The 27,197-nt window shown below is 43.8% G+C and overlaps 2 protein-coding genes across 2 annotated transcripts in view; both read right to left on the bottom strand.

Moving 5' to 3' along the window:
- Positions 1 to 7,293, bottom strand: part of JPH2 (junctophilin 2) — a gene marked incomplete at its 5' end in the record, with an annotated part of 63,611 nt that extends 56,318 nt beyond the window's left edge. The window contains one exon of the mRNA XM_081258011.1: positions 6,915 to 7,293. Coding sequence (XP_081114137.1) covers positions 6,915 to 7,293 — 379 coding nt within the window. The remainder of the gene's footprint in view (positions 1 to 6,914) is intronic.
- Positions 7,294 to 14,519: 7,226 nt separating this feature from the next.
- OSER1 (oxidative stress responsive serine rich 1) lies at positions 14,520 to 25,300 on the bottom strand. The gene is made up of 4 exons (XM_081257348.1): positions 25,206 to 25,300; positions 21,186 to 21,301; positions 18,118 to 18,231; positions 14,520 to 15,812 (listed from the first exon to the last, which is right to left on the bottom strand). The coding sequence occupies exons 2-4, from the start codon at positions 21,260 to 21,262 to the stop codon at positions 15,131 to 15,133; spliced, it is 873 nt and encodes a 290-aa protein (XP_081113474.1). The 5' UTR covers positions 21,263 to 21,301; positions 25,206 to 25,300; the 3' UTR covers positions 14,520 to 15,130.
- Between the last annotated feature and the right edge of the window lie 1,897 nt (positions 25,301 to 27,197).

The raw sequence follows: 27,197 nt of genomic DNA, 5'->3' as shown, positions 1-27,197 counted from the left end.
CCTTTAGTCCCATCAGATTCTCTTAAGACTTCTACACTTGAGTTTTAATAGCAATCAAGAAATTCTAAATTAAAAGACATTCTTTTTAAATCTGAAAAACAACCCCCCCCAAAAAATCCCACCAAAACTAAGAAATTAATTTAGCAAGGTGAAAGGATTGAAAAAGCAGTGAACAATTGGAACAATGAAATTTAAAATGCCATTTGTAATATCATATAAAAGTAAAATACTTGTTAATTTTACCAAAAAAAAAAAAGTGCAAGACATTGAAAACTCTAAAACTTTGCCGAACAAAATTAAACCTAAATAAATAGGGATATATACCATGTCCATGATTGGAAGGCTCACTGCTGTTCAGATGTCCATTCTCTCCAAACTGATGTGTAGATCAAATGCATTTTTTCTGTAATGATTTTACTCATAATCATACAGTAAATGAATGTAATGAATGCATCAGTATGAACAATGCAGCAAATTGTTAGAAAACTAACTAGGATCCAAGAAAATGGAAAAAGAGAATTTAAAAAGCAACAAGACAGTTACACCATAGACCTATATGGATGGGTCTCTAAAATTCTCTAGTGAAGAGATAATACAGTCACTTCTTTACAAATTGCCTTTGGTTCTTATGCTTATCTTAATTGTGAAGTTGTGCTGAATATACTTCAGCATAATCCATCAAATGCATTTTTAATCAAATTTCCATCAGGCTTTTTTAGTAGAAATTGACAACCTGATTTTATCATATATATAGAAATGGAAATGATCTAGAATAATCGAAAGGGTCTTGAACAAGGAGAGCAAAGTTGGAGGATTTACTCTGATTTAAAAACTTGTTTTAAAGCTCCACTAACCAAGGCAGTGTGATATTGGCACAAAGATAGACACATAGATCAATAGAAACGATATTCCTTTGCGGAGCAAATATGTAAAGAAATACGGAGGTTAAGTTGCTTCAAGGAACACATATCACAGGCCCAGATAATGTGACATCAGGTATTACTCAGGTCTCTAGCCTGGCAAATTCATTTAGCTCCCATGTTCAGAGTCAATTGGGCTAAAATGAGCTTAAGTCATCAGCTTTGGGAAGGATAAAGAAATCTGTATCCAGAGCATAGGAGGTTGCGTTTCTGACCCAGGTCTCATACTTAAACATAAAAATATCATTTTTTCAGTATGTAATAATAATAATAAGAGCACTAACCACATGCCTAACACTGTTCTAAGTATTTTATGTATATCAGTGCATCATTTAATTCTCTCAACAAGAGAGAACAATAATTCTATCAATAATATCTCATAAAAGAGAAAATAGCAAGTACAGCATATAGGAAGAGAAATATTGTTTCATGATGATTTGCTTCAGTTTTATGTTTTTGTGTGTGTGTGCATAGAATTACAATGGGAAATACATAACTTAAGGTGGGTTGTAGTTATAAAAATTTGAAAGCTGCTAGTGTAGTAGATGAGAGAGGTGTTAAGAAGCCTCAATAATAAATTGGGAGACTGGGATTGACATATACACACTACTATATATAAAATAGATAACTAATAAGAACCTGCTGTAAAGCACAGGGAGCTCTACTCAGTACTCTGTATTACAGATTATGTATAGTCTGTAATGGACTATATGGGAAAGGAATCTTTAAAAAAAAGGTGGATATATGTATATGTATAACTGATTCACTTTGCTGTACACCTAAAACTAACACAACATTATAAATCAACTATACCCCAATAAATAATTTTTTAAAAGACCCACTACTGGGCATATACCCAGAGAAAACCATAATTCAAAAAGACACATGCACCCTCCAATGTTCATTGCAACACTGTTTACAATAGCCAGGTCGTGGAAGCAACCTAAATGCCCATCAACAGACGAATGGATAAAGAAGATGTGGTACATATATACAATGGAATATTACTCAGCCATAAAAAGGAATGAAATTAGGTCATTTGTAGAGACTCAGATGGACCTAGAGTCTGTCATACAGAGTGAAGTAAGTCAGAAAGAGAAAACCAAATATCATATATTAATGCATATATGTAGAATCTAGAAAAATGGTACAGATGAACCGTTTTGCAGGGCAGAAATAGAGACACAGATGTAGAGAACAAACACGTGGACACCAAGGGGGGAAAGCGGGGGTGGGAGGGTGGGGTGGTGGTGGGATGAACTGGGAGATTGGGATTGACAGGTATACACTAATATGTATAAAATAGATAACTAATAAAAAATATATATAAAAAATTATGTTAAGGAAAAATAAAAAATAAACCTCACTAATATAATGAATGTACGATTCTTAGCACAGAGCCTGAGAGATAAAGACTAGTAAAGACTCTGTAAATGGTAGAGACAGTTATTACTATTGTCGCAGAGCCTGATAAAAACTAGTAAACACTCAACAAACGGTCAAGACCATTGTTACTACTGTCACGGCCAGCTTCACGGGCATTTAGTCACACAGGACTCTGCTCAGAAGGGTCCTGAACTTGGCTTAATGCTCTCTTGTCACCATCTTGAAATTCTTACTGATTTTGAAGAAGGGGCCCACATTTTCATTTTGCACTGTGTCCCCCGTATTATGTAGCCAGTCCTGATTATTTTGTATAGTTGTCTGTCATTTATTAAAATACTGATTCATAATATGTATAAAATATTTAACTATCACTTACAACGATCAAATTCCATCTCTGCCTCTTCTCAGCTAGAGGACCATGAGAGAATATTTACTATCTGTCTCAGTTTCCTCTTCTATAAAAGAGGGGTAACAATAGTACTTCTCCGTAAGGTTACTGTGAAAGTTTAAATAACACAACACATGCCACGTACCAAGGTCAGCACCTGGCACATCATTCCTACTCCAAAAATGTTAACTATTATTATTATTAACTTCATGAAAAAAAGGCAACCTTGGGCTTGATTTTTCCTACTGCACATTTTGGGGAGGGGCTTATTGCACTAGACCCATGGTTCTGGAATTGATCTGAGCACCAGATTACTTGGAGAATCTGATGGCTCTTTGAGGAAATATCTCCCAGAAAAACACAGATAGTCCACGCACATATGCACACATCTTGCCTGCAGTTTCAGGCCATTTATGGGCCTCTGAGGCCAAGGCTCAGGCCCAGGCCAAGATCCGAGGAAAGCAAAGATCACTAGTGGCCCTTCTAGTCCTGGAGTCTGTGGAAACCGCCAGGCAGCACGTTACTACTTAAGGACCGGGTGTATGCTGGCTTTGGGCTTTTAAGTCAGCAGCTATTTTTAGCTTTGCTATATATGGCCAGGGGAGGAATGTGGGGCTATAGGCGGGGGAGGGGTGCCAGGAGGCTTAGGGCAGAGTTTGGGAGGCTGGAGCTCCTTTGCCTTGACCACCTTACCCTTCCCACCAAAGAATTGGAGCTTAACTTGTAGCCAAAGCAACAAGCATGGGGAAGAGAGAAGGTCTGTGGATTTAGGAGTGGCAGAGGCTTCCATGAAGATGCCAGGTCAAGTCACTTTAGAACAGTGATATTCATACTTTTTTGACCGTGACCTGCAGTAAAAAATATATATGTTTGAATCATGACACACACATAACCACATTTTTTTGCCCATGATGAATAATTTATTAATCTACCATGAAATCAAAAAAATAATAATGTGCGAATTTTCTATATTGTTGAATTTAATTTAAAGGGCTATCTTTTATTCTTGATTAAGTACTTTGTGTGGAGATATTAGTAGACAGTAGTCATCAATGTAGAAACAGATGTTTTAATACACACACAATATATATACATATATCCATATATGTATATATATATACATATATCTCCAACTGAACAAACATTTCAGGAAACAATACTTTATCTCATTCTCTATGAAACACTTTGATATTTTCTATTCCGTTCTGTTCTATTCTATTCTTTCATTTTTTAAAATGCAGGTCATGATCCAATAAATTGATTTTGCCAATGAGTCAACATCTCCAGTTTGGAAATCTACTCTTTCCTTTGGTTTGGAGCAGGCAGACACCTGTAACATTGGACTGCAAGGTAAGGTAGGGAGTGGAGGAAAGGGGACATATTATCGCTTAGCTCAGTACTTCTCAAAACTGGGGATAAGATGAAAGTTTCAGCTTGATATCTGCTGGATGGCAAGCTTTGGACCTCAGAGTCTTTGTACACTGTTCTCTCCACCTGGAGCATGCGTCCTCCACCCTTGTCACCTGGTTCATTCTGGTACTTCAGAGCTCCACTTGCCACTTATTCCAGGAAGCCTCCCTGATTGCCTCAGTCTGGTTAGCTGCCTGCTTCTTGCTCCCTTAGTCCCTGGCACATCCCTGCTTGGCACCCAACACAATTTTTTCTTAGATTCTCTGGAAGGCAGGGACCTTTCCCATCCTGCTCATTTCTACACTCTCCTCACCACCCGCCCACCACCCACCCAGTGTAGTGTAGCACTGGCTTCCTAATAATCACTCAGTAAATATTTATTGAATGAATTGATGATAGTTAATAGTAATAATGGCCACTACACATTTATCGCATGAGAAATCTTAGGAGAGATTAGTATAAATCCATTTTAGGGATGAGGAAACTAAAGCTCCAAGAGATCAAATAATACGATAGGGGGAGGGTAATAATCCAGGGTTGCCTGACTCCCAATGGTACCTAATCACAGGATCTTATTTGTCCACATTCCCCTCAACACTGTCCAGGATGGGGCAAAGGGCAGGTCCTTAACAACCCCTGGGAGAACTGATGACAGGTTGATTAAAGAGATTTTCCGAAGCAGTGGCCACATCTAATTTTGGAGGGTTGCACTCGTGGGAGAGGATCTATGAGGTTTCCAGGCGCCCTGGATGTGGGGCTGTCTCATTCGGGAGGAGAGTCTGGGCTTCTGACAAACCGGGGAGGCAGGCCTTCCGATGACGCACGTTTCTAGGCTCCTGGACACACGTAGGCTAAAACCCAAGGCCCTGCAAGTCTATGTGACCTGGCCCATGCCTGCAACGCCAGCGGCAGCCCCATCAGCCCGGCCTGTTCCCCTCATTCACGCGGATCCCGCCGCTCCAGTGTTCTTGTATCTCCTCACCCGTGCCAAGCCCGGTCCTGCCTCAGAGCCTTTGCAGTCGCCATTCCCTCTGCCTGGGGTCTTCCCTCCCTCTCTAGTCCTCTCCACCCTACTTCTCAGGAACCCCCCCATCCAAAAACATCACCCTCTTCCTTCTCTGCTATTTTTTTCATAACACTAGTAACTTCTGGAAATTGCATATATGTTTGTTTTCCAGTTTATTTCTGTCTTCTTCACTAGACAGGGAAGTCCCTGAGGACTTTGCTTGCTCACGGCCCTGGCCCCTAGGACTCACTGTGGGAGGGTGCCTGACACATAGTTGGTGATCCATGAATGAATGAATGGGTTTCCCCCGTTTTAGACATATTGGGACATCGGCCTCTAGTTTCCCAGAAATGTGTGTCCCTGCGACTCACATCCAGGCCCCCAACACACACAAACCGTGGTTTGGGGAGGGGAAAGAGGAAGGATCTTTCGGCACATGCATACTTGCACCACTTTGCATGGGTCACTGATGTCCAGCAAGCATGCAAGGATTATCTCCATCTGGTAACTGGAGAATCTGAAGCTTGCTCTCTGCTTGTCCCCAGTGTGTAGTGTAGTGCCCGGCATAAACATCTGGTGAACTTAACTGCACTGAATTGCAGAGGTTCCGCAAACTGCTCAAGGTCACCAAATTAGGAAACGTGGAGCCAGATTTTGTTCAATTCCAGCCAGGGTTGCGTGGCCGCCATAGTGCCATAGAAACTCCAGGGACACAACCTGTTAACATCCAGATGCATTCGAGGGTGGGCCCTCACCAGACATTCACCAGTTGGTAGCCCAGTCAGGAGCCCATCCTGCACCTGAGGCCATTCTCTATCTGCCTCTCAAACATAATTTTCCCATCAAGGTTCAGCTCAGATGTCACCTCCTCGAAAGCATCCCCTGACCTCCTCAAATCTAACTTCTCTTTTCTGCCACAGCACTCTGTGAATACTTGTGTATAATCGTTTGTCCACAAGCCTATCTTTGAACCCATGGGATGTATCTTGTTCCTCTTTATATCGAACCCTTTTTACAGTGCCTGGTGAATAGGTGGTACTTCAGGAATATGCACTGAATGAAAGGATGCTTGGATGGATGGGTGGATGGATGGATGGATGGATGGATGGATGGATGGATGGATGGACAAATGGGTGGGTGGATGAATGACTGGAAGAACAGATAAATGGATGGATGGATGGATGGATGGATGGATGGATGGATGGATGGATGGATAACTGGGTGGATGGATGGATGAATGGATATGTGGACGGATGAATGGGTGGATGGATGGATGGATAGATAGATGAATGGTTGGAAGAACAGATAAATGGGTGGATGGATGGATGAATGGATGAGTGGGTGGATAGATGGATGAATGGATATGTGGGTGGATGGGTGAGTAGGTGGGGGGATGGATGGATGAATGAATGAATGAATACTTCATGATCTATTGATTGGAAATAATTTTCATGGCAAAGTTGACATTAGACACCAATTCTTCTGGAGCATAGTCCACATCTGATGGTACACCTAGCATGCAACAGTAGCAGTAGTGTCTTACTGAATGTGTATTTCTATGGCAGGCCTTGCATTAGAAGCACTTCTGCCAATCCTCTCAATAGCTCCGTTATTGACCCCACTTTACTAACAAGGAAATGGATGCAGACAGAGGCGGAGCCGCTTGCCCGAAGCCACACAGCAGATAACATCCTGGCACCTCTGATTTGGTGCTGTACTGCCCCTGGATCTTCCCACCCTCCACCCGTCTTCCTCACCCTGCCTGGCCCCTCCCCCAGGTCCGCAGGCCCCAGGCCGGGCTCACCTCCATCTGCATAGGTCTCCGTGCCGTAGCCGTCCTGCAGGCCATTGTTCCAAGTGCCCTCATACTTGGCACCGCTGCTGCTGCTCTGCCGGGTTCCGTAGCGTCCCTTGAAGCCATGCGTCCACTCGCCCTTGTACAGCCAACGTCCCTTGGTCTCTATGCCCAGCCCATGCCGCTTGCCCTGGCTCCAGTATCCCTCGAAGGTGTTTCCGCTGGGCCAGGTATACACACCTGCCACTTCAAAGCCAAAGTTCCAGGAGCCCGAGTATTCGCCCTGGCCCTTGGGGCCCGTGCACAGTCCGTGCCCGTGGGCCTTTCCCCCCTCCCAGCCCCCGCAGTACGCCCCGCCATCATCAAAGTCAAAGCGGCCCCCGCTCATCTCATCGTAGCCCCTGACCACCTCACCGTCCTCCAGCTTCGGGGGAGAGGGCAATGGGGGTGGTGGTGCCAGCGACTCTCTCCAAGCAGCTCAGGGCTGCCCCCCCCACCCCCGCCCCGGACTCACTGCGCCCCTGGAGGGGGTAAGCAAGATGCCACCCGAGGCTGAAGGAACCCAGGAGCCAAGTCAGCACTGGGTCGGCTGGTCAGTGCCATGCCTGAGAGGCCCCCACTCACTCAGCCAGAGGAAGGCTGCCAGCTGGGAAGGAAGTGGGAAGGAGAGGTTCAAAGTGTCCACGGAGTGTCCCAAACCTGGCTTCCATGGAGTCAAAGGAAAAACGGTGTGATCCCTTTAAGAAGTGCAGTGAAAGGGGTGGGGTGGAGGGGTCCCCAGTCCGTTTTCAAAGAGGAGAAATTCCCCCTCGGTGACAACCCCCAGCCAGAGGCTGAATTCCTGCAGCCCGCTGGCCCCCTTCTCCTCCACCCCCGGTGGGTGTGCAGGGCTGTGATTCCCCCACCCCTGCCCCGCCCCTCTCCAATCCTGCCCTCCTCCTGGGATGGAAAGGTCAGTGTTGCCCTAACAAGGCCATTGGAGCTCAGAAGCTGCTCCCAAAATAACCCCCTGGCCGGCCCAGCCTCCTTCAAAGTGGGAGGGGTATTTTAAACTGGGCTAGGGCTTCAGACTCAGGGAGTGGCTGGAGGGATGAGGACGGGAAGCTGAGAACTAAGCGTGGGCAGCTGGGGAGATTTGGTGGCTTTTCTTCTCTTGGGTAAGAGCTCCCTTCCACCTTCCTGGTCCCCTGAGTCTGCAGGCAGGGAGAGGAGAGGAAGACCAGCAGGACACCCGGTCCCGGAGCACTTAGAATCCCCCAGAGCATAGAAGTTAGCAAATCTCAGCCCCAGCACCACTCACATGCCCCTGCAGGACCTGGGGCTATTATAGCACCACTGCCAACCCCATAAAGGAATCTGGTGACCTAAAGAGAAGGGAACGGGGCATGGGTTCACATATGCTTTTGAGAGTGGAGGAGAGAACTCAGGAAGAGAGGTGAGGTTCTGGAGACAAGAGTTGGGAAGGCAAAGCGAATCTGAGTCTAGTACAACCCCAAATTCCCCCCCTTCCCCCCAACCCTGGGAAAACCCTGGAAAGAGCACAGTGCAAGAAGCACGGGTCACGGATCACTCCCTTTCTCTCTTCTGACGGGCAGGGAGACTGCCCTCCTCTCTCTAGTTCTGAGACACAGTGTTGCTGGTTGTATTGGAATGAGGTCGCCTCAGAAATACTCAAGGATCGTGATTTTTTTTTTTAAATTCCCTTTCCAAGCTCTCTTTTGCTGTGTTGTCCCAAGAGCCTGGGAGGCCAGACTTCAGAAAGCTCTTGGGGCAGGGTCAAGAGCAAAGGGACTGACCAGCACTCAGTTTCCCACCAAAATCCAGTGAAAGGGACAAATAAATCTCCATGACGAGAGGCAGTGGCCAAGGCTAAAGACTGGAAATTCCAACTGAGCCCAGGGTTACCAGGAACATGGAGTAATTCTGGGAAAGGTAGGAGCCACCAAGCACAGGAAGCTGTGTGTGTGTGTATGTGTGTGTGTGTGTGTGTGTGTGTGTGTGTGTGTGTGAGACGGGGGAGGAGGAGGCTAGAAATCACCAAAAAAGCAAGCACAGAAGTGACTTGAGAACATTCAACTATTATTATCTGACTTCAGACTAATCTGTCCTACTCCAAATCCCATAATGACTTAGGCCACTTAAAGTCGCTGCAGAAGATGTGTTCTTGTCTAAGGAATGGATAGAAAAGCCTCTCTCCCTTCAGCCCAGCTGATCCTGGTTCTTACCACTTGGCTCCTTCCTCGTTCACAACCCTCTGTCTTAAAGAGCCCTCCTCTGCCCACATTTCACCCCCAGGTAGAAACACCCAGCCTCAGAGCTCTCTACTGCTGGTTCTTTGCCAAGCTGACACGCAGCAAAAAGCAGTAGATAAAGACTGTATCATCTGGGTTTTGACTCGCTCCCCCCGCGGGTTGACCGACAGCCTGCTTGCACAATTCACAGCTGAGAGCACCTCAGTGCTGCCCCCAGAGAGTTCTGCTGTTGCCACTTCTGATGGGTCTTTGGAAATCACACGTTTCTTTCCAGCTCTGCTCTCCAGGGGAGAGGAAAGAGCATCTCAAACTGGAAGCCAGAGGGAGTTCAATACCCTTTGTAGTTAAATGCCAGCCAAATCACCATAATCCTGTTCTAAGGCTGGTGGCTACTGTGTTCTAGTGAGCTGTTCCGCCTGCATAAGTGTAGCCACTGTTCATCCATACAGCTCCGTATGGTGGTTCCCTACCAAGGGTGGGTACGTGTAAGAATCACCTGTAGAACTTGAAAACATGAACAGATTCCAGAGTCCCACCCCATCTCCAACCTACTGAATTAGATTGTCCTGGGAGAAGGCTTGGGCACTTGCATTCTTTTTAAAAGCTCCTCAGATGAATCTGACTCTCATCCCTGGTTAAGAACCACTGTGGGGGCAGTGGGGGGTGGGGATGAATTGGGAGATTGGGATTGACATATATACACTAATATGTAAAAAATAGATAACTAATAAGAACCTGCTGTATAAAAATAAATAAATAAAATAAAATAAAATAAAAACCCCACACACAAATGGGGAGGGGTTTAAAAGTCATCTTGTCCAATCCCTATCAATATACCCAGGAGATTTTTCACAGAACTAGAGCAAATAATCCTAAAATTTATGTGGAACTGCAAAAGAGCCCGAATTGCCAAAGCAATCCTGAGGAAAAAGAACAAAGCTGGAGGTATAACCCTCCCAGACTTCGGACTATACTACAAAGCTACAGTGAGCAAAACAGTGTGGTACTGGCACAAAAACAGACACATAGATCAATGCAACAGAACAGAGAGCCCAGAAATAAACCTACGTACCTATGATCGATTAATCTATGACAAAAGAGGCAAGAATACACAATGGAGAAAAGACAGTCTCTTCAACAAGTAGTGCTGGGAAAACTGGACAGACAAAAAAAAAAAAGAACCACTGTATGTTTTCAAATTAAGAAACAGTTTCTTAATGATGTACAAACTCATGCATCCACTTACCATCGGCTGTGTCAGGTAGATAGTTGTGGAGTTAGATTTGTGTTCAGATCCCAGTTCTGCCCCTCACAAGCTGTGTGACCTTGGACAAATTATTAATTTCTTTAAGCCACAAATTCTTCATCTGTAAAAGTACCTATCTCAAAGGATTCTTAGTATTAAGGATAATAGTACCTACCTTATATGGCTGGGTGAGTATTATGTGAGTTAGTGCTGTAAAAAGGCTTAGAACAGATTAAACACCTAATAAATGTTAGCTAATATCAATATTATCATCACATGACAAGTTGCTTTTCAAACTATCATGATTAATAAAATAGTCACCAAAGAGGGAAGAATCACCCCCTAAGTATTAAGTACATTGACACTGAAGCACTCCTTAATCTTCCCAGTACATGTTTACTCAACGTTACCCTGTGGTTTCTCCTTCTTTAAACTGATAAACTGTGTTATTGGTAAAGGGACACTTTGATTTCTTTAAAGTTTAAGTAAATTCTTTGCCAAATTTTGTACTGGCCTTATGTGACCAGCCATCCCTTTTTGCATCTCCCTTTAAACCAGTGAGTTTCAAGGAAAGGGAGACCCCTTGTGGCCACATGTGCATTACAACAGATTTTTCTTAGGAAAACCAAGTTCTTCAAACCAAACAGAATGGTCTTGGGACGAATTTTAAACTGTTTTTAATAGGTAGCTATCCCATTCTCTCTTTTTCACAGGGTTTTTCTCACTCCCTAGTTCTGTTCTTTGGTCGGAGGGGGCAGTCACTTGCTTCCTCTATTTCTTTCTCAACTTCTCAAGCACGGCTGCTTCCTAGGGAAGGTGGAGAGGAGGGAACTGAAACTCCAGAAGAGAGAGAAGAAATGCACACAGATATCCACTTGAGTTTCTTCTCAGCCATCAAAGACTTAGCTGAAGAAGCCTCACCTCCCAGACAAGTTACCTGGCTGGGTTATGTGCCTTCCCACATACTGGCTCCTCCCCCCAAACTATGAGCTGTTTGAAGCAAAGATTACCTTGATTCCAAAAACAAACAAACACAGTACATGAACACCTCCTAAGTGCCTGCCTGGCACTCTGGCTTCTCTTTGCGTGCCTGGCACCTGCACGTACTGGGTGTCCTCATCTTCCCTTCTGCGCATTATTTGGCAACTGACCACTCTCTTCTCGAGACGCTTTTTCATTCGACTTCTAGGGCTCGTCTCTTGGTTCTCCTCCTGCCTCACTGGCTGCTCCCACTCAAGTCTTCTGCTGCTTCCTCCTCACTCCCCTGATCTCTATACCTTCAAAATGGCCCAGAGTTTGGTCCTCTGACTGATTATCTACATTTACTTCCTAGGTGATCTCCTTCAGTTGCAGAGCTTTCATTAACACCCACATCCTGAGGGCTCCTAACTTTGTATCTCCACCCTGTACCTCTCTCGATCTTCAGTCACATAACCAACCTCCAACTCAGCATCTCTACATGGTATCTCATGAGCATCTCAGACTTGCGAAGATCAAAACCAAACTCCCAAGGTCTCCTCCCAGATCTGCCCCTCCAGCCAACTCCCAGTGTATTAAAACCTTTGGAGTCATCCTTAATACCAACCCTTCTCTCACACCCTATATCCATCAGCCATACCTTCAAAATAATCCCGGGATACGTCTTCTCTCCCGCACGGCCAAGTGTCCAAACCACTAGAAACCACCGCCTACTGCAGGAGCCTCCTGATGGCCTCCTTCCCGTCCTTCTCCTGGTTCCCCTCGTAGTCTACAGAGCAGCCAGTGCTCTTTCTGAAAGACAAGTCTGATATGTCTCTCCTCTCCTCCAAACCCCCTCAAAAGATCCCTATCTCTTCAGGAGTCAAAGCCTTTAAAATGGCCTCTGAGGGCCACCACATCTGCCCCTAACTCACACTTCTGGACCTCGCCTGCTTCAAGCCACAGATATCCTTGCTGTCCTCTGCCAGGAATGCTCTTCCCCCAAACATCCACATGGCTCACTCCCTCACTTTCTTCAGGTCTCTGCTCACATGTCACCTCCTCACAGAAGCTTCTCTGATCACCCCAATTAAAATGGCAACCCCCCCTCCCCTCGTCCCAGCCCTTACTATCTCCTAATCCTTCTCTCTCCGTAACATTTTCTGCACTGAGGACATGATGTTGTTCTAGTCCCAGCACCTATAGTATAGTGTGCCTGGTGTGTTGTCAGCACTTGATAAATATTTGTTGAATGAATGTTCAATGAAGCTATTAAGTAAAGGGACATGTCAGGATGCCACCTTCCAAAACATCAGGGTAAAAATTCCTCAAGCCACAATCTGAATCCATTTTCCAGGATGCATTTGACAAAAACACTGGTCCCATAAGTTGCACTCACAAAAGGTCAAACGTTCTAATCAGGGACACACTAAAGCTGGCCCATCTGGGTGTGAGCAGAGTAACTGAGGGCTTCAAGATTCATGTTTTGAGGAAGATTTTGACTGAGATGTAAACGCTTACAACTCCTTCCTGCAAGTCTGGAATGCCTAAGCTTTCATCCAAGTTTGGATTTCTTCAACAGGTTACTCGGCCATTGGAACTTGGTCCTTTTCAATCCTGACACCCCTCCTAACAACCTTGTATAAAAGGAATGTGCATGATTCATCATTCTCTGGTGACTGTTCTGTTAATATACAGAATTAAGTAAATAACCAGATCACTGGTTTGATAAGTAAACTAAAAAGGACTTAAGAGACTTAGGAATAATTTTCATTCAAGTAACATGTTCAGCCCAATTTACTCCACTTCTCTCTAGTAAAAAAGGTGAAGCAAAACACTAGTTGTGGAGGTCAGGGATGGGGAGGTAGGTAGTTTTACAACCAGCTCTAATAGCCTAGGATTAGTGGTTCTCAAAGTGTGGTCCGGGAATCCACTCCATCAGGGTTATCTGTGCAGTCAAAACTATTTTCATAATATTAACACAGCATTTGTCTTTTTCATGCTCATTCGCTCACAAGTGTATAGAGTTTTCCAGAGGTCATACGACATGGGATATCACAAGAGATTGCAGAAGCAAATATGAGAATATAGCTGTTTTCCATTAAGTCCAACATTAAAGAGATTTGCAAAAATGTAAAACACTGCCACTCTTCTTACTAAATATTTGTTTTGGAAAAGTTGTTTTCCAATTAAAAATATTATTTATATTAACTTAAATGGATTTGTGGATTCTTCAATATTTTTAAATAAATAGTCTTAAAAGTTCTTAGTTTTAATTTCTAATATGGCAAACACAGGTAAATATAACCCACATAAACAAGAGCTCTTTGAGATCCTCAAATTTGTAAGAGTCCTGAGACCAAACAGTTTCAGAACTTCTGCCTCAGTTATTTGAAATAGTGCACCTTCTGTTAGCATTAAGAAAACTGTTAAGTTTCTAGCACTGTGATGACAAGGCTCTCTTGCTCCAACCAGAGCCTTCAGATATTACTAAATTCATACTAAACTAGTAACTAGCTGGGGTCTCTCACTACTTAAGTTCAGGGCTTTTCCAGTAAATACCCTTCCCACCTCTCCCAAGTACAAATCACCTATTTATGAAGCCCAAACCCCACTGTCATGAATCAACTCCACAGTTAGTGGGATGTTTTAGTGAAGAGTAAAACCTATATTGTAATCGAAATAAAAGTGAAACAAACTTTCTGTTAACACGTTAAAATGGCTGGACAAATTTTCACTAAATTTGATAAGTATGCTTAGGATGGTCTGAATTAAGTTATATGGCATACATAAAATTCACTGTGGAGCCACCTGGAAAAGAAAGGGATTCATCCTCCAGCTGACACTGAGGAGATTTTTTTACCCAACTTTGGAGGGAACCGTGGGGCTGGTTGGCCATTAAATACTGGATATGGCATGTATAAAATTCTCTTTGGGGGTTGCCAGGATAGGAGGGCAGTACAAAGAGATAATATCCATCCAGAACGTTTGAAACTGAGGTATGAGATCTACACTGCAAGTGACTGAAACGTGCCATATGTACTAAAATGCCGGAGATGGAGAAGACGCACAGCAGTTTCAAATATCACACCCCCTCCCCCAACGGAAGCAGCCCCACTCCAAGTCACTTCTCACATAAGAAACTTCATGTGCCATGTCTCAGGTGAAGAGCACCAGCAGGGGTTTATTTAGTGATGGTTAATGATTCTCTCAAACAATACAGGGCAGGCCAGCTAGTTTATTCATACTGAATCTAAACCTTAGATCTCCGGCTTAACAATAACATAGGAAACCTTTAAAGACACAATAAATCTTGCATTAAATCAGAGCTGGTTTAAACCAGTCATAAAACTTCTAATACTCTGGGCTGGCAACTACAGCATGACAAATGTTCAGTCCAGGTACAAAACCACATTTCATTCTCCTTGGCACCCAAATCTTAAACAGATCTGAAAAATGCTGAAAAATTGTTTTTCAAAGGCTTTCACCATAGACCCACTGCTACCAGTCAAGCAATTGTTTCTTCATCCCCCAGGAACAGTTCTAAATGAGAGGGATTGTTCTTTTGATCGGCTTGCCTTGGTGGGTATGTAAGAACTCAGAGAGTTAAATTTAAAGAATGAAGATTAACTGAGATGCCAAGAAAAGTTTTTACTGCAAGCACAGTGAGCAGAAGGAGATGTCTCCTCACCCAAAGCGGCCGCGAGGTCTGCCGTTAACTCATCTGACAACCCTTCACTGGTTAAAGCACAGGAATGAGCTTCTTGCTCTCAGGTGTACATCATTTCTGCCATGTGGGACATTTTCTTGGGAATATACAAGTAATATTCCATGTAGCCTGACAGGTCCTCAATGGTCACGTCATCCACGAAGACTCGAGCTTGCTCAGAACAGGAGCGGGGGGAGCCAGACAGAGTTCTTGTGTGAAGCGACTGAGAGTAGTCCTCCAGCGTGGATCTTCGCTCTGGGGCTAAGGGAGGGACGTTCTGCAGGCCTGAAAAGGAATATACCTCCATATCATGCCACCTCTTACACTGGCACTCCTTGCCTATGCATGCACATGGCTTGCCTTGGTTTAGCCTGGAAACGGATTGAAAGTCAGAGAGATCATTGGCCTTGAGACTTGCTTGGGAGACCTGGGGAGCATCAGAGGAGTCTTCCTCCTTACCCTCTGATGGAAGCCTTGGAACCGAAGCTCTCAAAGGCTCAATAACTGCCCCTGTGTGATGAGTATCGAGAGAAGTTGAGCATTCTCCTGCATTGAACTCTGGGGTTGAAATTCCCAGCCCACTGCTGCCATCAGGGGAGTCCTGGCTTTTGTGCTTGAGCTGGCTGCTGGAAGAAGCAGCTATTGTACTGCAATGTATAAACTTTGGAGGATGAAGGACAGGAGACTTAGAACGCCGACGACGCTGGGTCCTCACTGCTCCTCGTGAAGACTTCCTTGTAGACCTTAGAGGAAAAAAAATGCACAAGAAGATGTTGGAATACAGAGGTCTCCTAAAGAGATTCTTTAAGGTAGTTGGAAATTTGCCACCTCTCTGGTTTATGAGTCTAAATAAGTTTCCCCCAAAGAGATGTGCCTATCTCTATTTTCAAGCTGCCTAAGTCTCTGAGTCTCAAAAAATGTCAACATCTCCTTATTACCAAGGTATAGAAACAGGAAAGGTAAAGGGTAGTTTTAAATCACACTTCTTGGACGAAACATTTGGCGCAGAATACCTGTCTGCCCTGCCCAACCCTTGGCTTGGGAACCTCTGACCAGTGGGTCTGGAGAAGCACCCTGCACAGACAACTTAGACTGATGCTGTAAAACCTCAATGTTGTGCTCCACGCCCTGAATGCAGCACAGCAGCTTCAGTACCCTGTGGGACTAATGCTACAAATAGCCACTCTGCCGTGATTACTCAATAGAAGAGCAGACTTAGAATTCATTTCTATCACTGGGAACAGCTGAAAAACAGATTTAGACTCTCTGAAGTTTTCAGATATTGGGAATTATCAGACATACTGTAACATTTTATACAATTTTAAATAAATAAGAATTGAGGGAGTTCCCTGGTGGTGCAGTGGTTAAGAATCCACTTACCAATGCAGGGGACTCGGGTTCGATCCCTGGTCCAGGAAGATCCCACGTGCCGCAGGGCAACTAAGCCCGTGCACCACAGCTACTGAGCCTGCACTCTAGAGCCTGCAGGCCACAACTACTGAAGCCTGCGTGTCTAGAGCCCGTGCTCCACAACAAGAGAAGCCACCGCAACAAGAAGCCTACGCACCACAACGAAGAGTAGGCCCCGCTGGCCGCAACTAGAGAAAGCCCACGTGCAGCAAGGAAGACCCAACGCAGCCAAAAATAAATAAATAAATAAATAGTCAATTAAAAAAAAAAAAATTGAGCAAAGAGAAAAAAAGACTCAAAATTGCCAAGCAAATTGGAAAACAGAATCAAGCAGAACTTTAAAAACTTTGTAACTGAAATTAAACTAAATAGATGGGCTAAACAGCAGAATACATACAGCTAAGAAAAGAAAATACTGGAGGATAAATCTGAATTATTTACAACAGGGGTCAGCAAACTGCAGTCTGTGAATCAAATCCGGTCCCCCACCTGTTTATGTACAGCCCACAGACACTGCTCCCACAGGCTAGAACTGTGAGCCGCGCAGACATGCCTGCGGTGCCCCCCGCTTTGCCCCTGCTCTTCCCTCCACTCCCTGTGCCTGTCTTCCTGGCCAGCAGACATGTGCATTACACCACGGCCTGGGGCCCTCACTGGCTACCATCTACATGTTGGGGCTCTGCCGTCAACAGTCACTAGGTACTGAGAGGTAGAATCTCAGTTTGTGCCAGGCTCTCTGGAGGAGAGAGGGTGTGCTGGAATCTGGGTGCCACTGAGGCAGAGAGTAAAACTGACCCTGGCAATGCTCCCTCCCCACCCATCCCACCAGGCTCATCATTTCAGCCTGAGACTGTCTCAGCGACTGAACACAAAGTGTGTCCACCAGCCAGGATGGTGAACATCAAGCAAACAGGGCAGGGCAGGAGTTTTCTTCCTTTTTAAGTACCTACAAAATATCCCTGGATCTCACCTCTTGGCCTCCAAAGCCTAAAATATTTATTTTCTGACCCTTTACCAAAAAAGTTTGCCAACTCTTGACCTAGAAAGCAGCACAGAAACTTAGAGATTTGGAAAAATGTAGAAGTTAAGAGGTATGTAAAACAGAATAAAAAGTCTGGAGTCTCTGAAAGAAAGAATACAGTGAATGGGAACGCAGGTAATTTTTTAAGAGATGATGGCTGAGAAATTTTCTGAATTGATGCAAGAAGAGAATCTATAGATACAAGAAGCACACATTAAAGCAGGACAACTAACTGGAGAATACCAAAAACAATAGGAATACCTTAACAGCAGCTAGAGAACTAGGCAGATTATTTCTAAAAAAAAAAAAAATTATTTGAAAAAAGATCCTATAAATAACACATTTTTAAACTTAATTTAATGGACATATATAAAACCTAAGAATGATTAAAGGAGAGCCATTCTTCTCAAACACACATAGAACATTTATAAGAATTGACTACATTCCAGGCTATACAGCAAGTCTCAGGCAAATTCACAATGAGAAGAAAGGGTCTTCTTTAACCGGTGTATCTTGGGTTCTATATCATAACACTCTTTTCTGGATACTTAGGAAAGAAAATCCAATAGTATGTTAAGGTGTTGGGATAAAAATCATCTGCAATGAGAAGCTCTTACCCATGCCAACTGTCTTTAGATGCACATGTGGTTTTAGGTTTGGTGTCATCCACTGCTGTTCTGACTGATGCTCTGACACTTGTGCCTTCTGCAACAGACAGAGATGCTATGGACCTGAAGACAAGAACAAAGTTTACTGCTTATAAAACCATGAAAGGAGGAGAACATATTGCTCTCACCAACCCAATTGCAACTTGTATAAAGGTATTAATATACCTTTGTTATCTTTCTAGTTTGGGTTTCTCAAGAATTGCTCAGCCTTTAGTGTAAATTTTCCTCCAAAACCAAATTTGGAGGATCCCTAAGAGCTCGTAGTTGCAAAATCATAAGCCAAAGAATGATTCTTAAGTATAACCAGCAGTGGGATATAAATAGACTTTTAGGCTGTTTATCTGGGGCAGATCAGGCCTTATGTCCAGGGAGAATGCTAACGACAATGACCACTTACTTTATATGGGCAAACCAGAGCCATGGACACTAAGCTTAGGAGCAAAAACTTTAGGAGACTCAATCTAACTTTAGGAGACTCAATCTGAATGAATACTTTTTCAAACAGTATACAACTTATACAAAAATATTCTAATTTTTACAACCAATAAACTTGAAATATTACTCAGAGATAAATCTCTGCAGTTTAAAATTACACAAGTAACATGGGTTCCCAGTAAAGATGAAAAAATTTAAAAGAGAGAAAAGAATCAACTATAATCTCACAACCCAGAGGTCACCAACATTAACATTTAACATCAAATTCTTTTGGACCTTTTCAATACACACATACATACACACATATACGGGGCTCCTACTATACATGCTGTAGTCTTGATAAATATCCTTTAGAAAGAGACAATCTACTAAGTAAAAAGATGTTCACTAAAATATAATTTAAAATAACCTTAAATGTCTAAAAATAGAAAATACCGTACTATATAAATTATGGCCAATCTGTACAATGGAATATTAGGAATTTATTAACAATTAAGTGTGCAAAGAACTCTTAATGACATGGGAGAATGTTTATAACATAATATTATGTTATGCTTGTAACGTAAGAGAAAACAGCATGGATAAACACCTACACATATATTATGACCTCAACTGTGTAAAAAAAGTGAACACTGTTATTACAGATGATCTAGATATTAACTGCGGTATTGGTAAATTGTGATTTTTTACTTCTTTATCCTTTTTTTTGTTTTTGTGATTTACCCATAGTAAGCATGTATTATGTTATAGTCTGATGAAAAGGACTATGTTGTTTTACAATAAATATATAAAGATTTGTCCTGATAAGACAAATACCATTAGAAACCAAAACCTGTTGAACAGGATCATGCTAAATTCCTGGCAAGGCTTGGTTACTTTATGAGTCAGTACCTCACATGTTCCATTCGTAAATCAGCAACAATACAAAACAACTAGAAACGTATGATACACTATACAAGTCTTATTCTGCTTAGTCACAGTAATGACTCACCCCTTGTACTCTTATTTGGTTTTCTCGAATGTTCTCCACTGCTCCTTCTCTTTCCATAATTTTACTCAAGGTAGAGCGCATGCTACAAATATATAATATTTGACCATATATTGTACAGATATTTTGAAAAGTTTTTTTTATGTTCCAAGTAATTTTTAGGGGCATGGAACTAGCTTAATTTTATGTTCCGACTTCTTAAAACACCAGGAAAGAAGTCTGTATATCAAGAGTTATATAAATTTATACACTAAGGGATACATGTACATGTGCATTTATACATTCCTAGCATTTTCCTGATTAAAAAATATACATTTCTATACCAGAAATCACAAAGGAATACACTATGACTGCAATCTGGAACTATTTGTTTTTCTGCTTTGTTTCTGTTTCCCAAAATAGCTTATAAAGTACTAATCAATTCTAATGGCAAGATGACCATATTGGAAAATCACTAGAAGATACTTATTTGAAGTATCATGGAAACAAGTGTAAGCACCTGTAACAGCTACTGTGCCAATCTATCAGCATAAATTCTCTCATTTGGTAAGCCAAAAATAGTACTAGCAATAAGCAGACAGCTATAACAACAACTAAGAACTATTTAATTTTACATGCACCAGGTACCGAATGCATTTCTTCATGTTGTCTTCAAGGTACCATATAAAGGAATGGTTAAGAGCAGAGGTTCCGGAGATAAACCGTCTGGGTTCAAATCCTGGCTCTACCACTTCTTACCAATGTGACCTTTTGCAGGTGACTTAATTCATCTGTGGCTCCTCTGTAAGCTACATAGTATACTCTGTAGTATCTATCTTCTAAGTTGGTAGTAAGGATTAGATGATGTGTACAGAGTACTTAAGCCAGTGTCTAGGGCATAGTAAATGAGTATTAAATTTGAGCAATCATTATTTCCTCCTTGCTGTGGAGTGTTCAGTTTCCATTCATGAAATGAAATATTCTTATATCCATTAAAACTTTGAGATTTCTTCTGGCCTGGGGCAAAGAAGGGGGATGAAGAGTGTCCTGCACAGAACATTTTGCAAAGGGTGAAATATTAACATTCAGATGGCAGCTGGTCTGCAGGTGCTCTAATTAGTTTGGCCAAAGGGTCCAAGATTATTGATCTCAGTGACAGAACCCTAATGAACAGAGGTTTCCATAGTGATAGGGTCAGCAATCAGAGCCCATGAAATCGACAATGTCAGCAGAGATTCCTATTGAGCCAATTCACTTTTAGTGAAAAATACTGTGATTCCCTAGAGATGTATGAGCAACTCTCTGATGGGACACTGCCTAATGTTTGATTAAAAAGAGGTGGGGGGAGGGGGGAGGGGGAAGGGGAACCCTCCTCAAAGTTAAGAAGAAACCCCAGCCTTGGAGTACAAATGAGCACCTACTTTTCAAAATTTAACAGAAGAGTTTCTTTTGTAAGTAAAACAATGCTGTACAGAATTTGGTAAAATGTCACACTATTAACATTGACACCTTCTACAAATAAAAAGAAATTTTAGAAGAGAAAGAGCTCCCCTGAGGAAATGTCTACTTAAATCTAGTAAACAATTCCCCAATAATATATTCCATATTTAATTACCCTGATGCATCCACTCTTAATTTCTTGAAAGCAGTTTGTAGACTCTCCTCCTCTCCATCCTTGGCTTCAGATTTCATTGTGAAAGTTCTACACTACTATGGATGGTCCCGTTAATACTAAAAAGAAAATAAAAATAAAATGAACAAAGTGAAAACAGGTGAGTTCAAACATATACTTTTGTTAAAATCTATATTCCTGATACTACCATTGCTTGTTAGGGGGAGAAAAAGCAAATTTCTACTTCTAAAAGGAAGTTTCAATGACTAGGAAACTGTACGTTTTATTTCTTAAGAGAAGACACAAGAAATAATACAGAAAAAGTATATTTATTATGATGGAATTTAAACCGTCCAAATACTTGATGCCAATATCCTATTACACAGTTTTGGAAACTACGTCACCTAAAATCTGTGTTTAAGTATACTTTTTAACAGGAGGGGAAATCTCTCCAGTTGTAGAAGTCTAGAAACCTACAGACAAAATGACCTCTGCATCAGAAATACACGGGAAAAGCTCAACATATAGGACTCTGAGCTTTAAAACACTACTGAGGGGACTTCCCTGGTGGCGCAGTGGTTAAGAATCCGCCTGCCAATGCAGGGGACATGGGTTCGAGCCCTGCTCCAGGAAGATCCCACATGCCACAGAGCAACTGAGCCCATGTGCCACAACTACTGAGCCTGCACGACACAACTACTGAAGCCCACACGCCTAGAGCCTGTGCTCCACAACAAGAGAAGCCACTGCAATGAGAAGCCCAACGAAGAGTAGCCCCCGCTCACCACAACTAGAGAAAGTCTGTGTGCAGCAACGAAGACCCAACACAGCCAAAAATAAATAAATAAATTTATTTAAAAAAACAAAACAAAACACTACTGAATGTTTGTCTCATCCAGCTCTAAACATTTCAGGTAAGAATAATTTTGTGACACATGATAGCGTTTCTCTAAAGCAATCCTGACCCAAATATCAATGTTTATACTCATATTAATATTCATACACACGTATCAAGATGTTACCATTACTAAGGCAGGACTGCAAACATGTTTCAATGATACTGCTTACTCCACACTCAACCTTTGTTTTCTTTAGCTTCAAATAATTTCTTACAAGAATAGATGAACTAGGGCTTCCCTGGTGGCGCAGTGGTTGGGAGTCTGCCTGCCGATGCAGGGGATACGGGTTCTTGCCCCAGTCCGGGAAGATCCCACATGCCGCGGAGCGGCTGGGCCCGTGAGCCATGGCCGCTGAGCCTGCGCGTCCGGAGCCTCTGCTCCGCAACGGGAGAGGCCACAACAGTGAGAGGCCCGAGTACCGCAAAAAAAAAAAAAAAAAAAAGAATAGATGAACTATACTTGTAACTCAAAAACAAACTTAAAACAAAATTAGGTTAAAAAAAAGAGGTAGAAAGTAAAGGAAAAAACTGAAATTATTATTCTACAGATGTGCCTTTAAATGATCTCCACTTAATCAACTAGCTTGATTAACCAAAGTTCTCCACTTCTTCTACCCTGATTTTTATATTTAAACCAAAAAAAAAAAAAAAAAATGATGGGAGAGAGACCAACCAAAGCAACAAGAGATACAACAGAGAAGTTAATCAATTCTTTGACTCTAGTCTCCCTCTTTTTTTTTTTACTCAGGGTAAAAAATTTCTTAATACCACATCCTGAACAAAGCATAAATCAGTCTCTATAAACATATCACAGGGAATCAGAAAGAAAAAAAATAAAACAAAAAAATAAAACAAAAAAGATGGGGAATTTTTGAAGCAAAGAATTCACTTTACCTTCTCTATTTCTAGAATGCCCTTAGGCACTCTCGGGGGGAGCAGTGGCTCTCTGTGGATCCCTGGATCCTCTCTGATTCTATATCTGATCATTTCTCAGGGGTGGGTTTGATGTTATTGTGAGACCTCTAATATTCTACAGGTCACGGTGTCATAACATGTTTGATATAATGTAAACATGTAGTACCAGTGGCAAAATTAAGAAGCAAGTGATCAAGACTATTTGTTTCATTTATTAATGTGTCGAAGGTATTTAAGGCAGATCTCTCTGGGGAGCACTGAAAACAGCCTCAAAAGAATTCAGCTAGCTTTCACCTCAACTTCTTAAGACAAAAAATTTAAATACACTCCCCATATGTATTTTGCTGGTTTACTTAACCAGTACATCAATTTGAGGAAACATTATCAGTTCCACATTTCACTGGTTCCTAATTCTTCAGGATTCAGAGGAGGACCCTCTCCCAGATACACAATAACGTCCTATATACTTGGGGAGAGGGGTGAGCAAAGATCACATATTCTATTATTTTTGAAGCTCCACAGCATCTAAAAGGGTGCTTCTGTAGTCTATAAACAAATTCTTCCTGCTGAAGAATATGGGGATACAAGGGAGATACAAGGGAGAACCTGACCCCAGGACTGTGAACCCTATTCCTGTAAGGACTGGAATCTCATTCCTGCCCTAACACTGTGCTAAGATGCTCTGCACTCAAACATGGAACTTTTAATTATACAGTGTTAACATTACTGCAGGTGATCTCTAGATGTTAATACAAACTTAGCTAACATTCTTGTTGACACACTAAAAGACCCATCAGTTAAAAACCAAAACAGACCAAAATAAAACTGGCTACAGACTAAAACTTTAGGAATGAAGTTGCAACTAAACTAGTCTCAGACTTCCAGCATTTTGATTACTCATCTTTTCCCTCAGTTATATTAACCCAGGGCAAAGGTGAATCTTAGGCATGACCGTAAGAGCTAAATCAGAGCATGTCTGTAATTACAAAAAGGCTTATTATGCTCCTCCCTCTTCCCAGCTTCCCATTCACTCAAATCAAGAGCTGTACAACTAACTCCGGGAAACATGTACCTGATTTGCCCTTCTTCATTAACATTAAATTTGTGGGAGGCGTTCTTGCAGTTTTTACTGCCCTAACTTCTTGAAATTGAACAATCCCCCCAAAGATCAAACTTCTACTTTGTTTTAAGTCAAATCACAAGGGGCCTCGGATTTTCCCTAACCTTTCAGAAAACACAAAATTCTTTTAAGTTCCTCCATCAAAAGGGAAAATTCCTGATTTTCTCTGACTTTCAACGAAGAGTTATGTCTCACAATCTTACTTACATCTTGCAGTTTTAACCAATACCTCTTTGAACCTCAAGCCTAGGTCCAAATTTCCAGGACCCTGAAAAGAGCTGAGAACGATCAATAAAGGATCTGCGCGTAAGCGTGTCATCACAACGTTAACTATTTACAACATTTCCCTGCCCACCAGGAAGCGTGGAATCCGGGAAAGAAAATCGCGTCCAACAACTCTGGAAGATGCAAACAAGACTAAGTTGCAACAATCGGCCCCCGAGACGAGACACGTTCACGCTTCTCTCTACTCACTCAACCCCTACACTCTCGGTGCAAAAGCACTATGTTAATTCTTTTTACCCAGAAACTGGATCGGTCGTGCTTAAACATGGAGGGAAAGGTCGGGACCTGGGGGGTTCGGAGAAGGGGGAGCTGTCCAGGGCCCTAGCTGTGCCCGCCCGGGGTCTCCCGCTGGAAAGCTGCCCCTTGAGGATACTCCCCGGGCCAGAATGAGAGACTTGGGTCAGGCCAATAGGCAAGGGATGCAGGAGGAGGCGGGGGCAGAGCCGAAGAGGCACACAACGAGACTGGGGCTCAGGAACGAGCGGGAAAGGGCGGGAAAGGGCAAAGAGCGGCCGAGAAAACCGAAAAGGGGAAGCTACGAACGAGCGGGAGAGGGCGGAGGCGAGGGACGGGGCGGGGGCAGCGGAGGCGGGAAGGGGCGAGAGAGCGGAGCTCGGGCAGGGCCAGGCCGCAGCAGCGGAGGGGGCGCGGAGAAGCGCAGGCCCTGCCCGGCCCAGGCAGCCAGCGCCGGGGAAACGACGCGAGGCGAGGCGGGAGGGCCCAGAGGAAGCCGCCAGCGCGCAGACCGGGCCTGGAGGCAGAGACGCGGTGCCGCGGCGCCTCCCCGTCACGTCTGGGCACGCACCTCCTCGCGGCAGGGGCACTCCGGTGAGCCAGTCCGATCACTTCAGATCGTCTCTCTCCGATCGCGGCGCCTGACTGACCCGGATCTAAATCCGCGGAGGGGGCGACCCGCCCCTTCGGAGGAGCACTGCGCCTGCGTCACTCAGACACGCGCCCCGCCCCCTGTTCGTGCTCCTCCCACCCCAGTGACTAGGCAACGCGGCAGGCGGTGGCTGCGCAGGCGCGGGGCGGTGGCCGCGCCTCTCAAACGCCTGACGCCCGCCCCTCGCGAAGCACGTGCGCCTGACGTCATTTCCTGTTATTCTCTTCATTCGTCCCTCCCTCCGCAAAGGATTCGCTATGGAACGGGTTTTGGGGTGTGCCTGCTTCCTCCTCTCGGTCAGGTGAGTGAGTGGGCGTTGTTCTTCGTTGTCGAGCTGCTTGCACTTCCCCGGGTCTCCCTGTGCTTGGTGCTCCACCTGGAGTCAGCGAGGCTGCGGAATTCCGCGGGGTGAGGCCAGGGTGGGGGGATTTTCACAGCGACGGAGCCCGTCTGAGCGCTTGACCCAAGCCTCCTCGATGCTCGAATCTGGACGGCCTGCGACATCTCCTGGGCTCCGACACCAGCCCTGGACTCCCGGGGATCTTCCAGGGCTGCAGAGAAGCAAGGAAGTATCGGACACGGTCAGGACCACGAACGTGACGCCGGAATTGGAACTGAAATGCCTTCGCTTTAATACGCCTGTTGTTTGACTTGAGGCAACTGCGTTTCCCTCCCCGGGCCTCAGTTTCTCTATTACGTTAAGTGAGGACCTTGGACTGTTTCAGCGAATCTCGTTTTTTTCAGGCATGGACTCCTTTGAGAATCTGGTGAGAACTGTAATACACCTCGACAGAGAAACGCACGTGCGTACTAAATTCTGCACAAAGTTTTGGACAGTTCACCTAAGTAGGTTACTTTTAGGGATCTTTTCCATTTGTATGACTGACGGTTGCTCAGATGGCAGGCAGAGAAGGGGTGGGCTGAGCAACAAGCTGCCACTCCCTCCAACACCAAGACTGGTTCTGCTGCGCTAGCTGCGCCCCTCCTCACTCACCACGCCCCAGCTCCACGTCTGCACTTCTCAGTGCTTTATGGGAAAAGATGGCTTTCCTCAGTAGAATGGGCTGGAGTTGGTTACGGCCCATCCTTTGTGTGAGGTTGTCACCTGAACCAAAACTTGACTCTCCCACTCCCCAATACCTTAGCTGTAATCACCTAACTAGATAGGCTGCTGAAAATAGCTTAGTATATTCAACCTAACTACAGCCAGATCTTGGAATGCCTGGTCCATGCCTGGGAATGGAATCTACAGGTCATTGGATAAGGTTGTTAAAGCATGTCGTGGGCCCTGGGTAAAACATTTTAAATTCTTCTTGTTCATAGGAGAGGCTCAGTAACTGACAAGGGATGAAAAAAACCTATTGGGACTTCCCCGGTGGTGCAGTGGTTAAGAATCCGCCTGCCAATGCAGGGGACAGGGGTTGGAGCCCTGGTCCGGGAAGATCCCACATGCCGCGGAGCAACTAAGCCCATGCGCCACAACTACTGAGCCTGCGCTCTAGAGCCCGCGAGCCACAACCACTGAAGCCCGCGGTGCCTAGAGCCTGTGCTCCGCAGCAAGAGAAGCCACTGCAACGTAGAGTAGCCCCTGCTTGCCGCTAGAGAAAGCCTGCGTGCAGCAATAAAGACTCAACACAGCCAAAAGTAAATAAAATAATTTTTTTAAAAAGAAAGAAAAAGTCCTGTTAATTGTGAAGTTCCAACATCAAACCTAATGATGCTAATAATGACTACCCTGTACTATGCAGCAGCCATGCACATGTTCACACATTTAATATTCCTGTGATTTTACACATTTTACAGATGAGGATGACTGGGACTCAGATATTAGATATCTTGTTCTAGCTCCTGTTCTATGTCATACAGTGCTCGGAAGTGACTGAGTCAGGATTTAAACAGTCTCAAAAGCCT

This window comes from Mesoplodon bidens (genome assembly GCF_964165515.1).
Source record: "Mesoplodon bidens genome assembly, chromosome: 15".
NCBI classification, from domain to species: domain Eukaryota; kingdom Metazoa; phylum Chordata; class Mammalia; order Artiodactyla; family Ziphiidae; genus Mesoplodon; species Mesoplodon bidens.
Note: the sequence above shows the minus strand (reverse complement) of the source record. Positions and strands in the feature narration are given on the sequence as shown.

Bases quoted from the DNA above. Each gene is read 5' to 3' on its own strand.
- OSER1 (XM_081257348.1), bottom strand. From the start codon at position 21,262: ATGAAATCTGAAGCCAAGGATGGAGAGGAGGAGAGTCTACAAACTGCT. The intron at 18,232-21,185 runs GTAATTAAATAT...TCTTGTCTTCAG, and splicing joins TTAAGAGTGGATGCATCAGG to GTCCATAGCATCTCTGTCTG. The intron at 15,813-18,117 runs GTAAGAGCTTCT...TTTTCCTCTAAG, and splicing joins TCTAAAGACAGTTGGCATGG to GTCTACAAGGAAGTCTTCAC.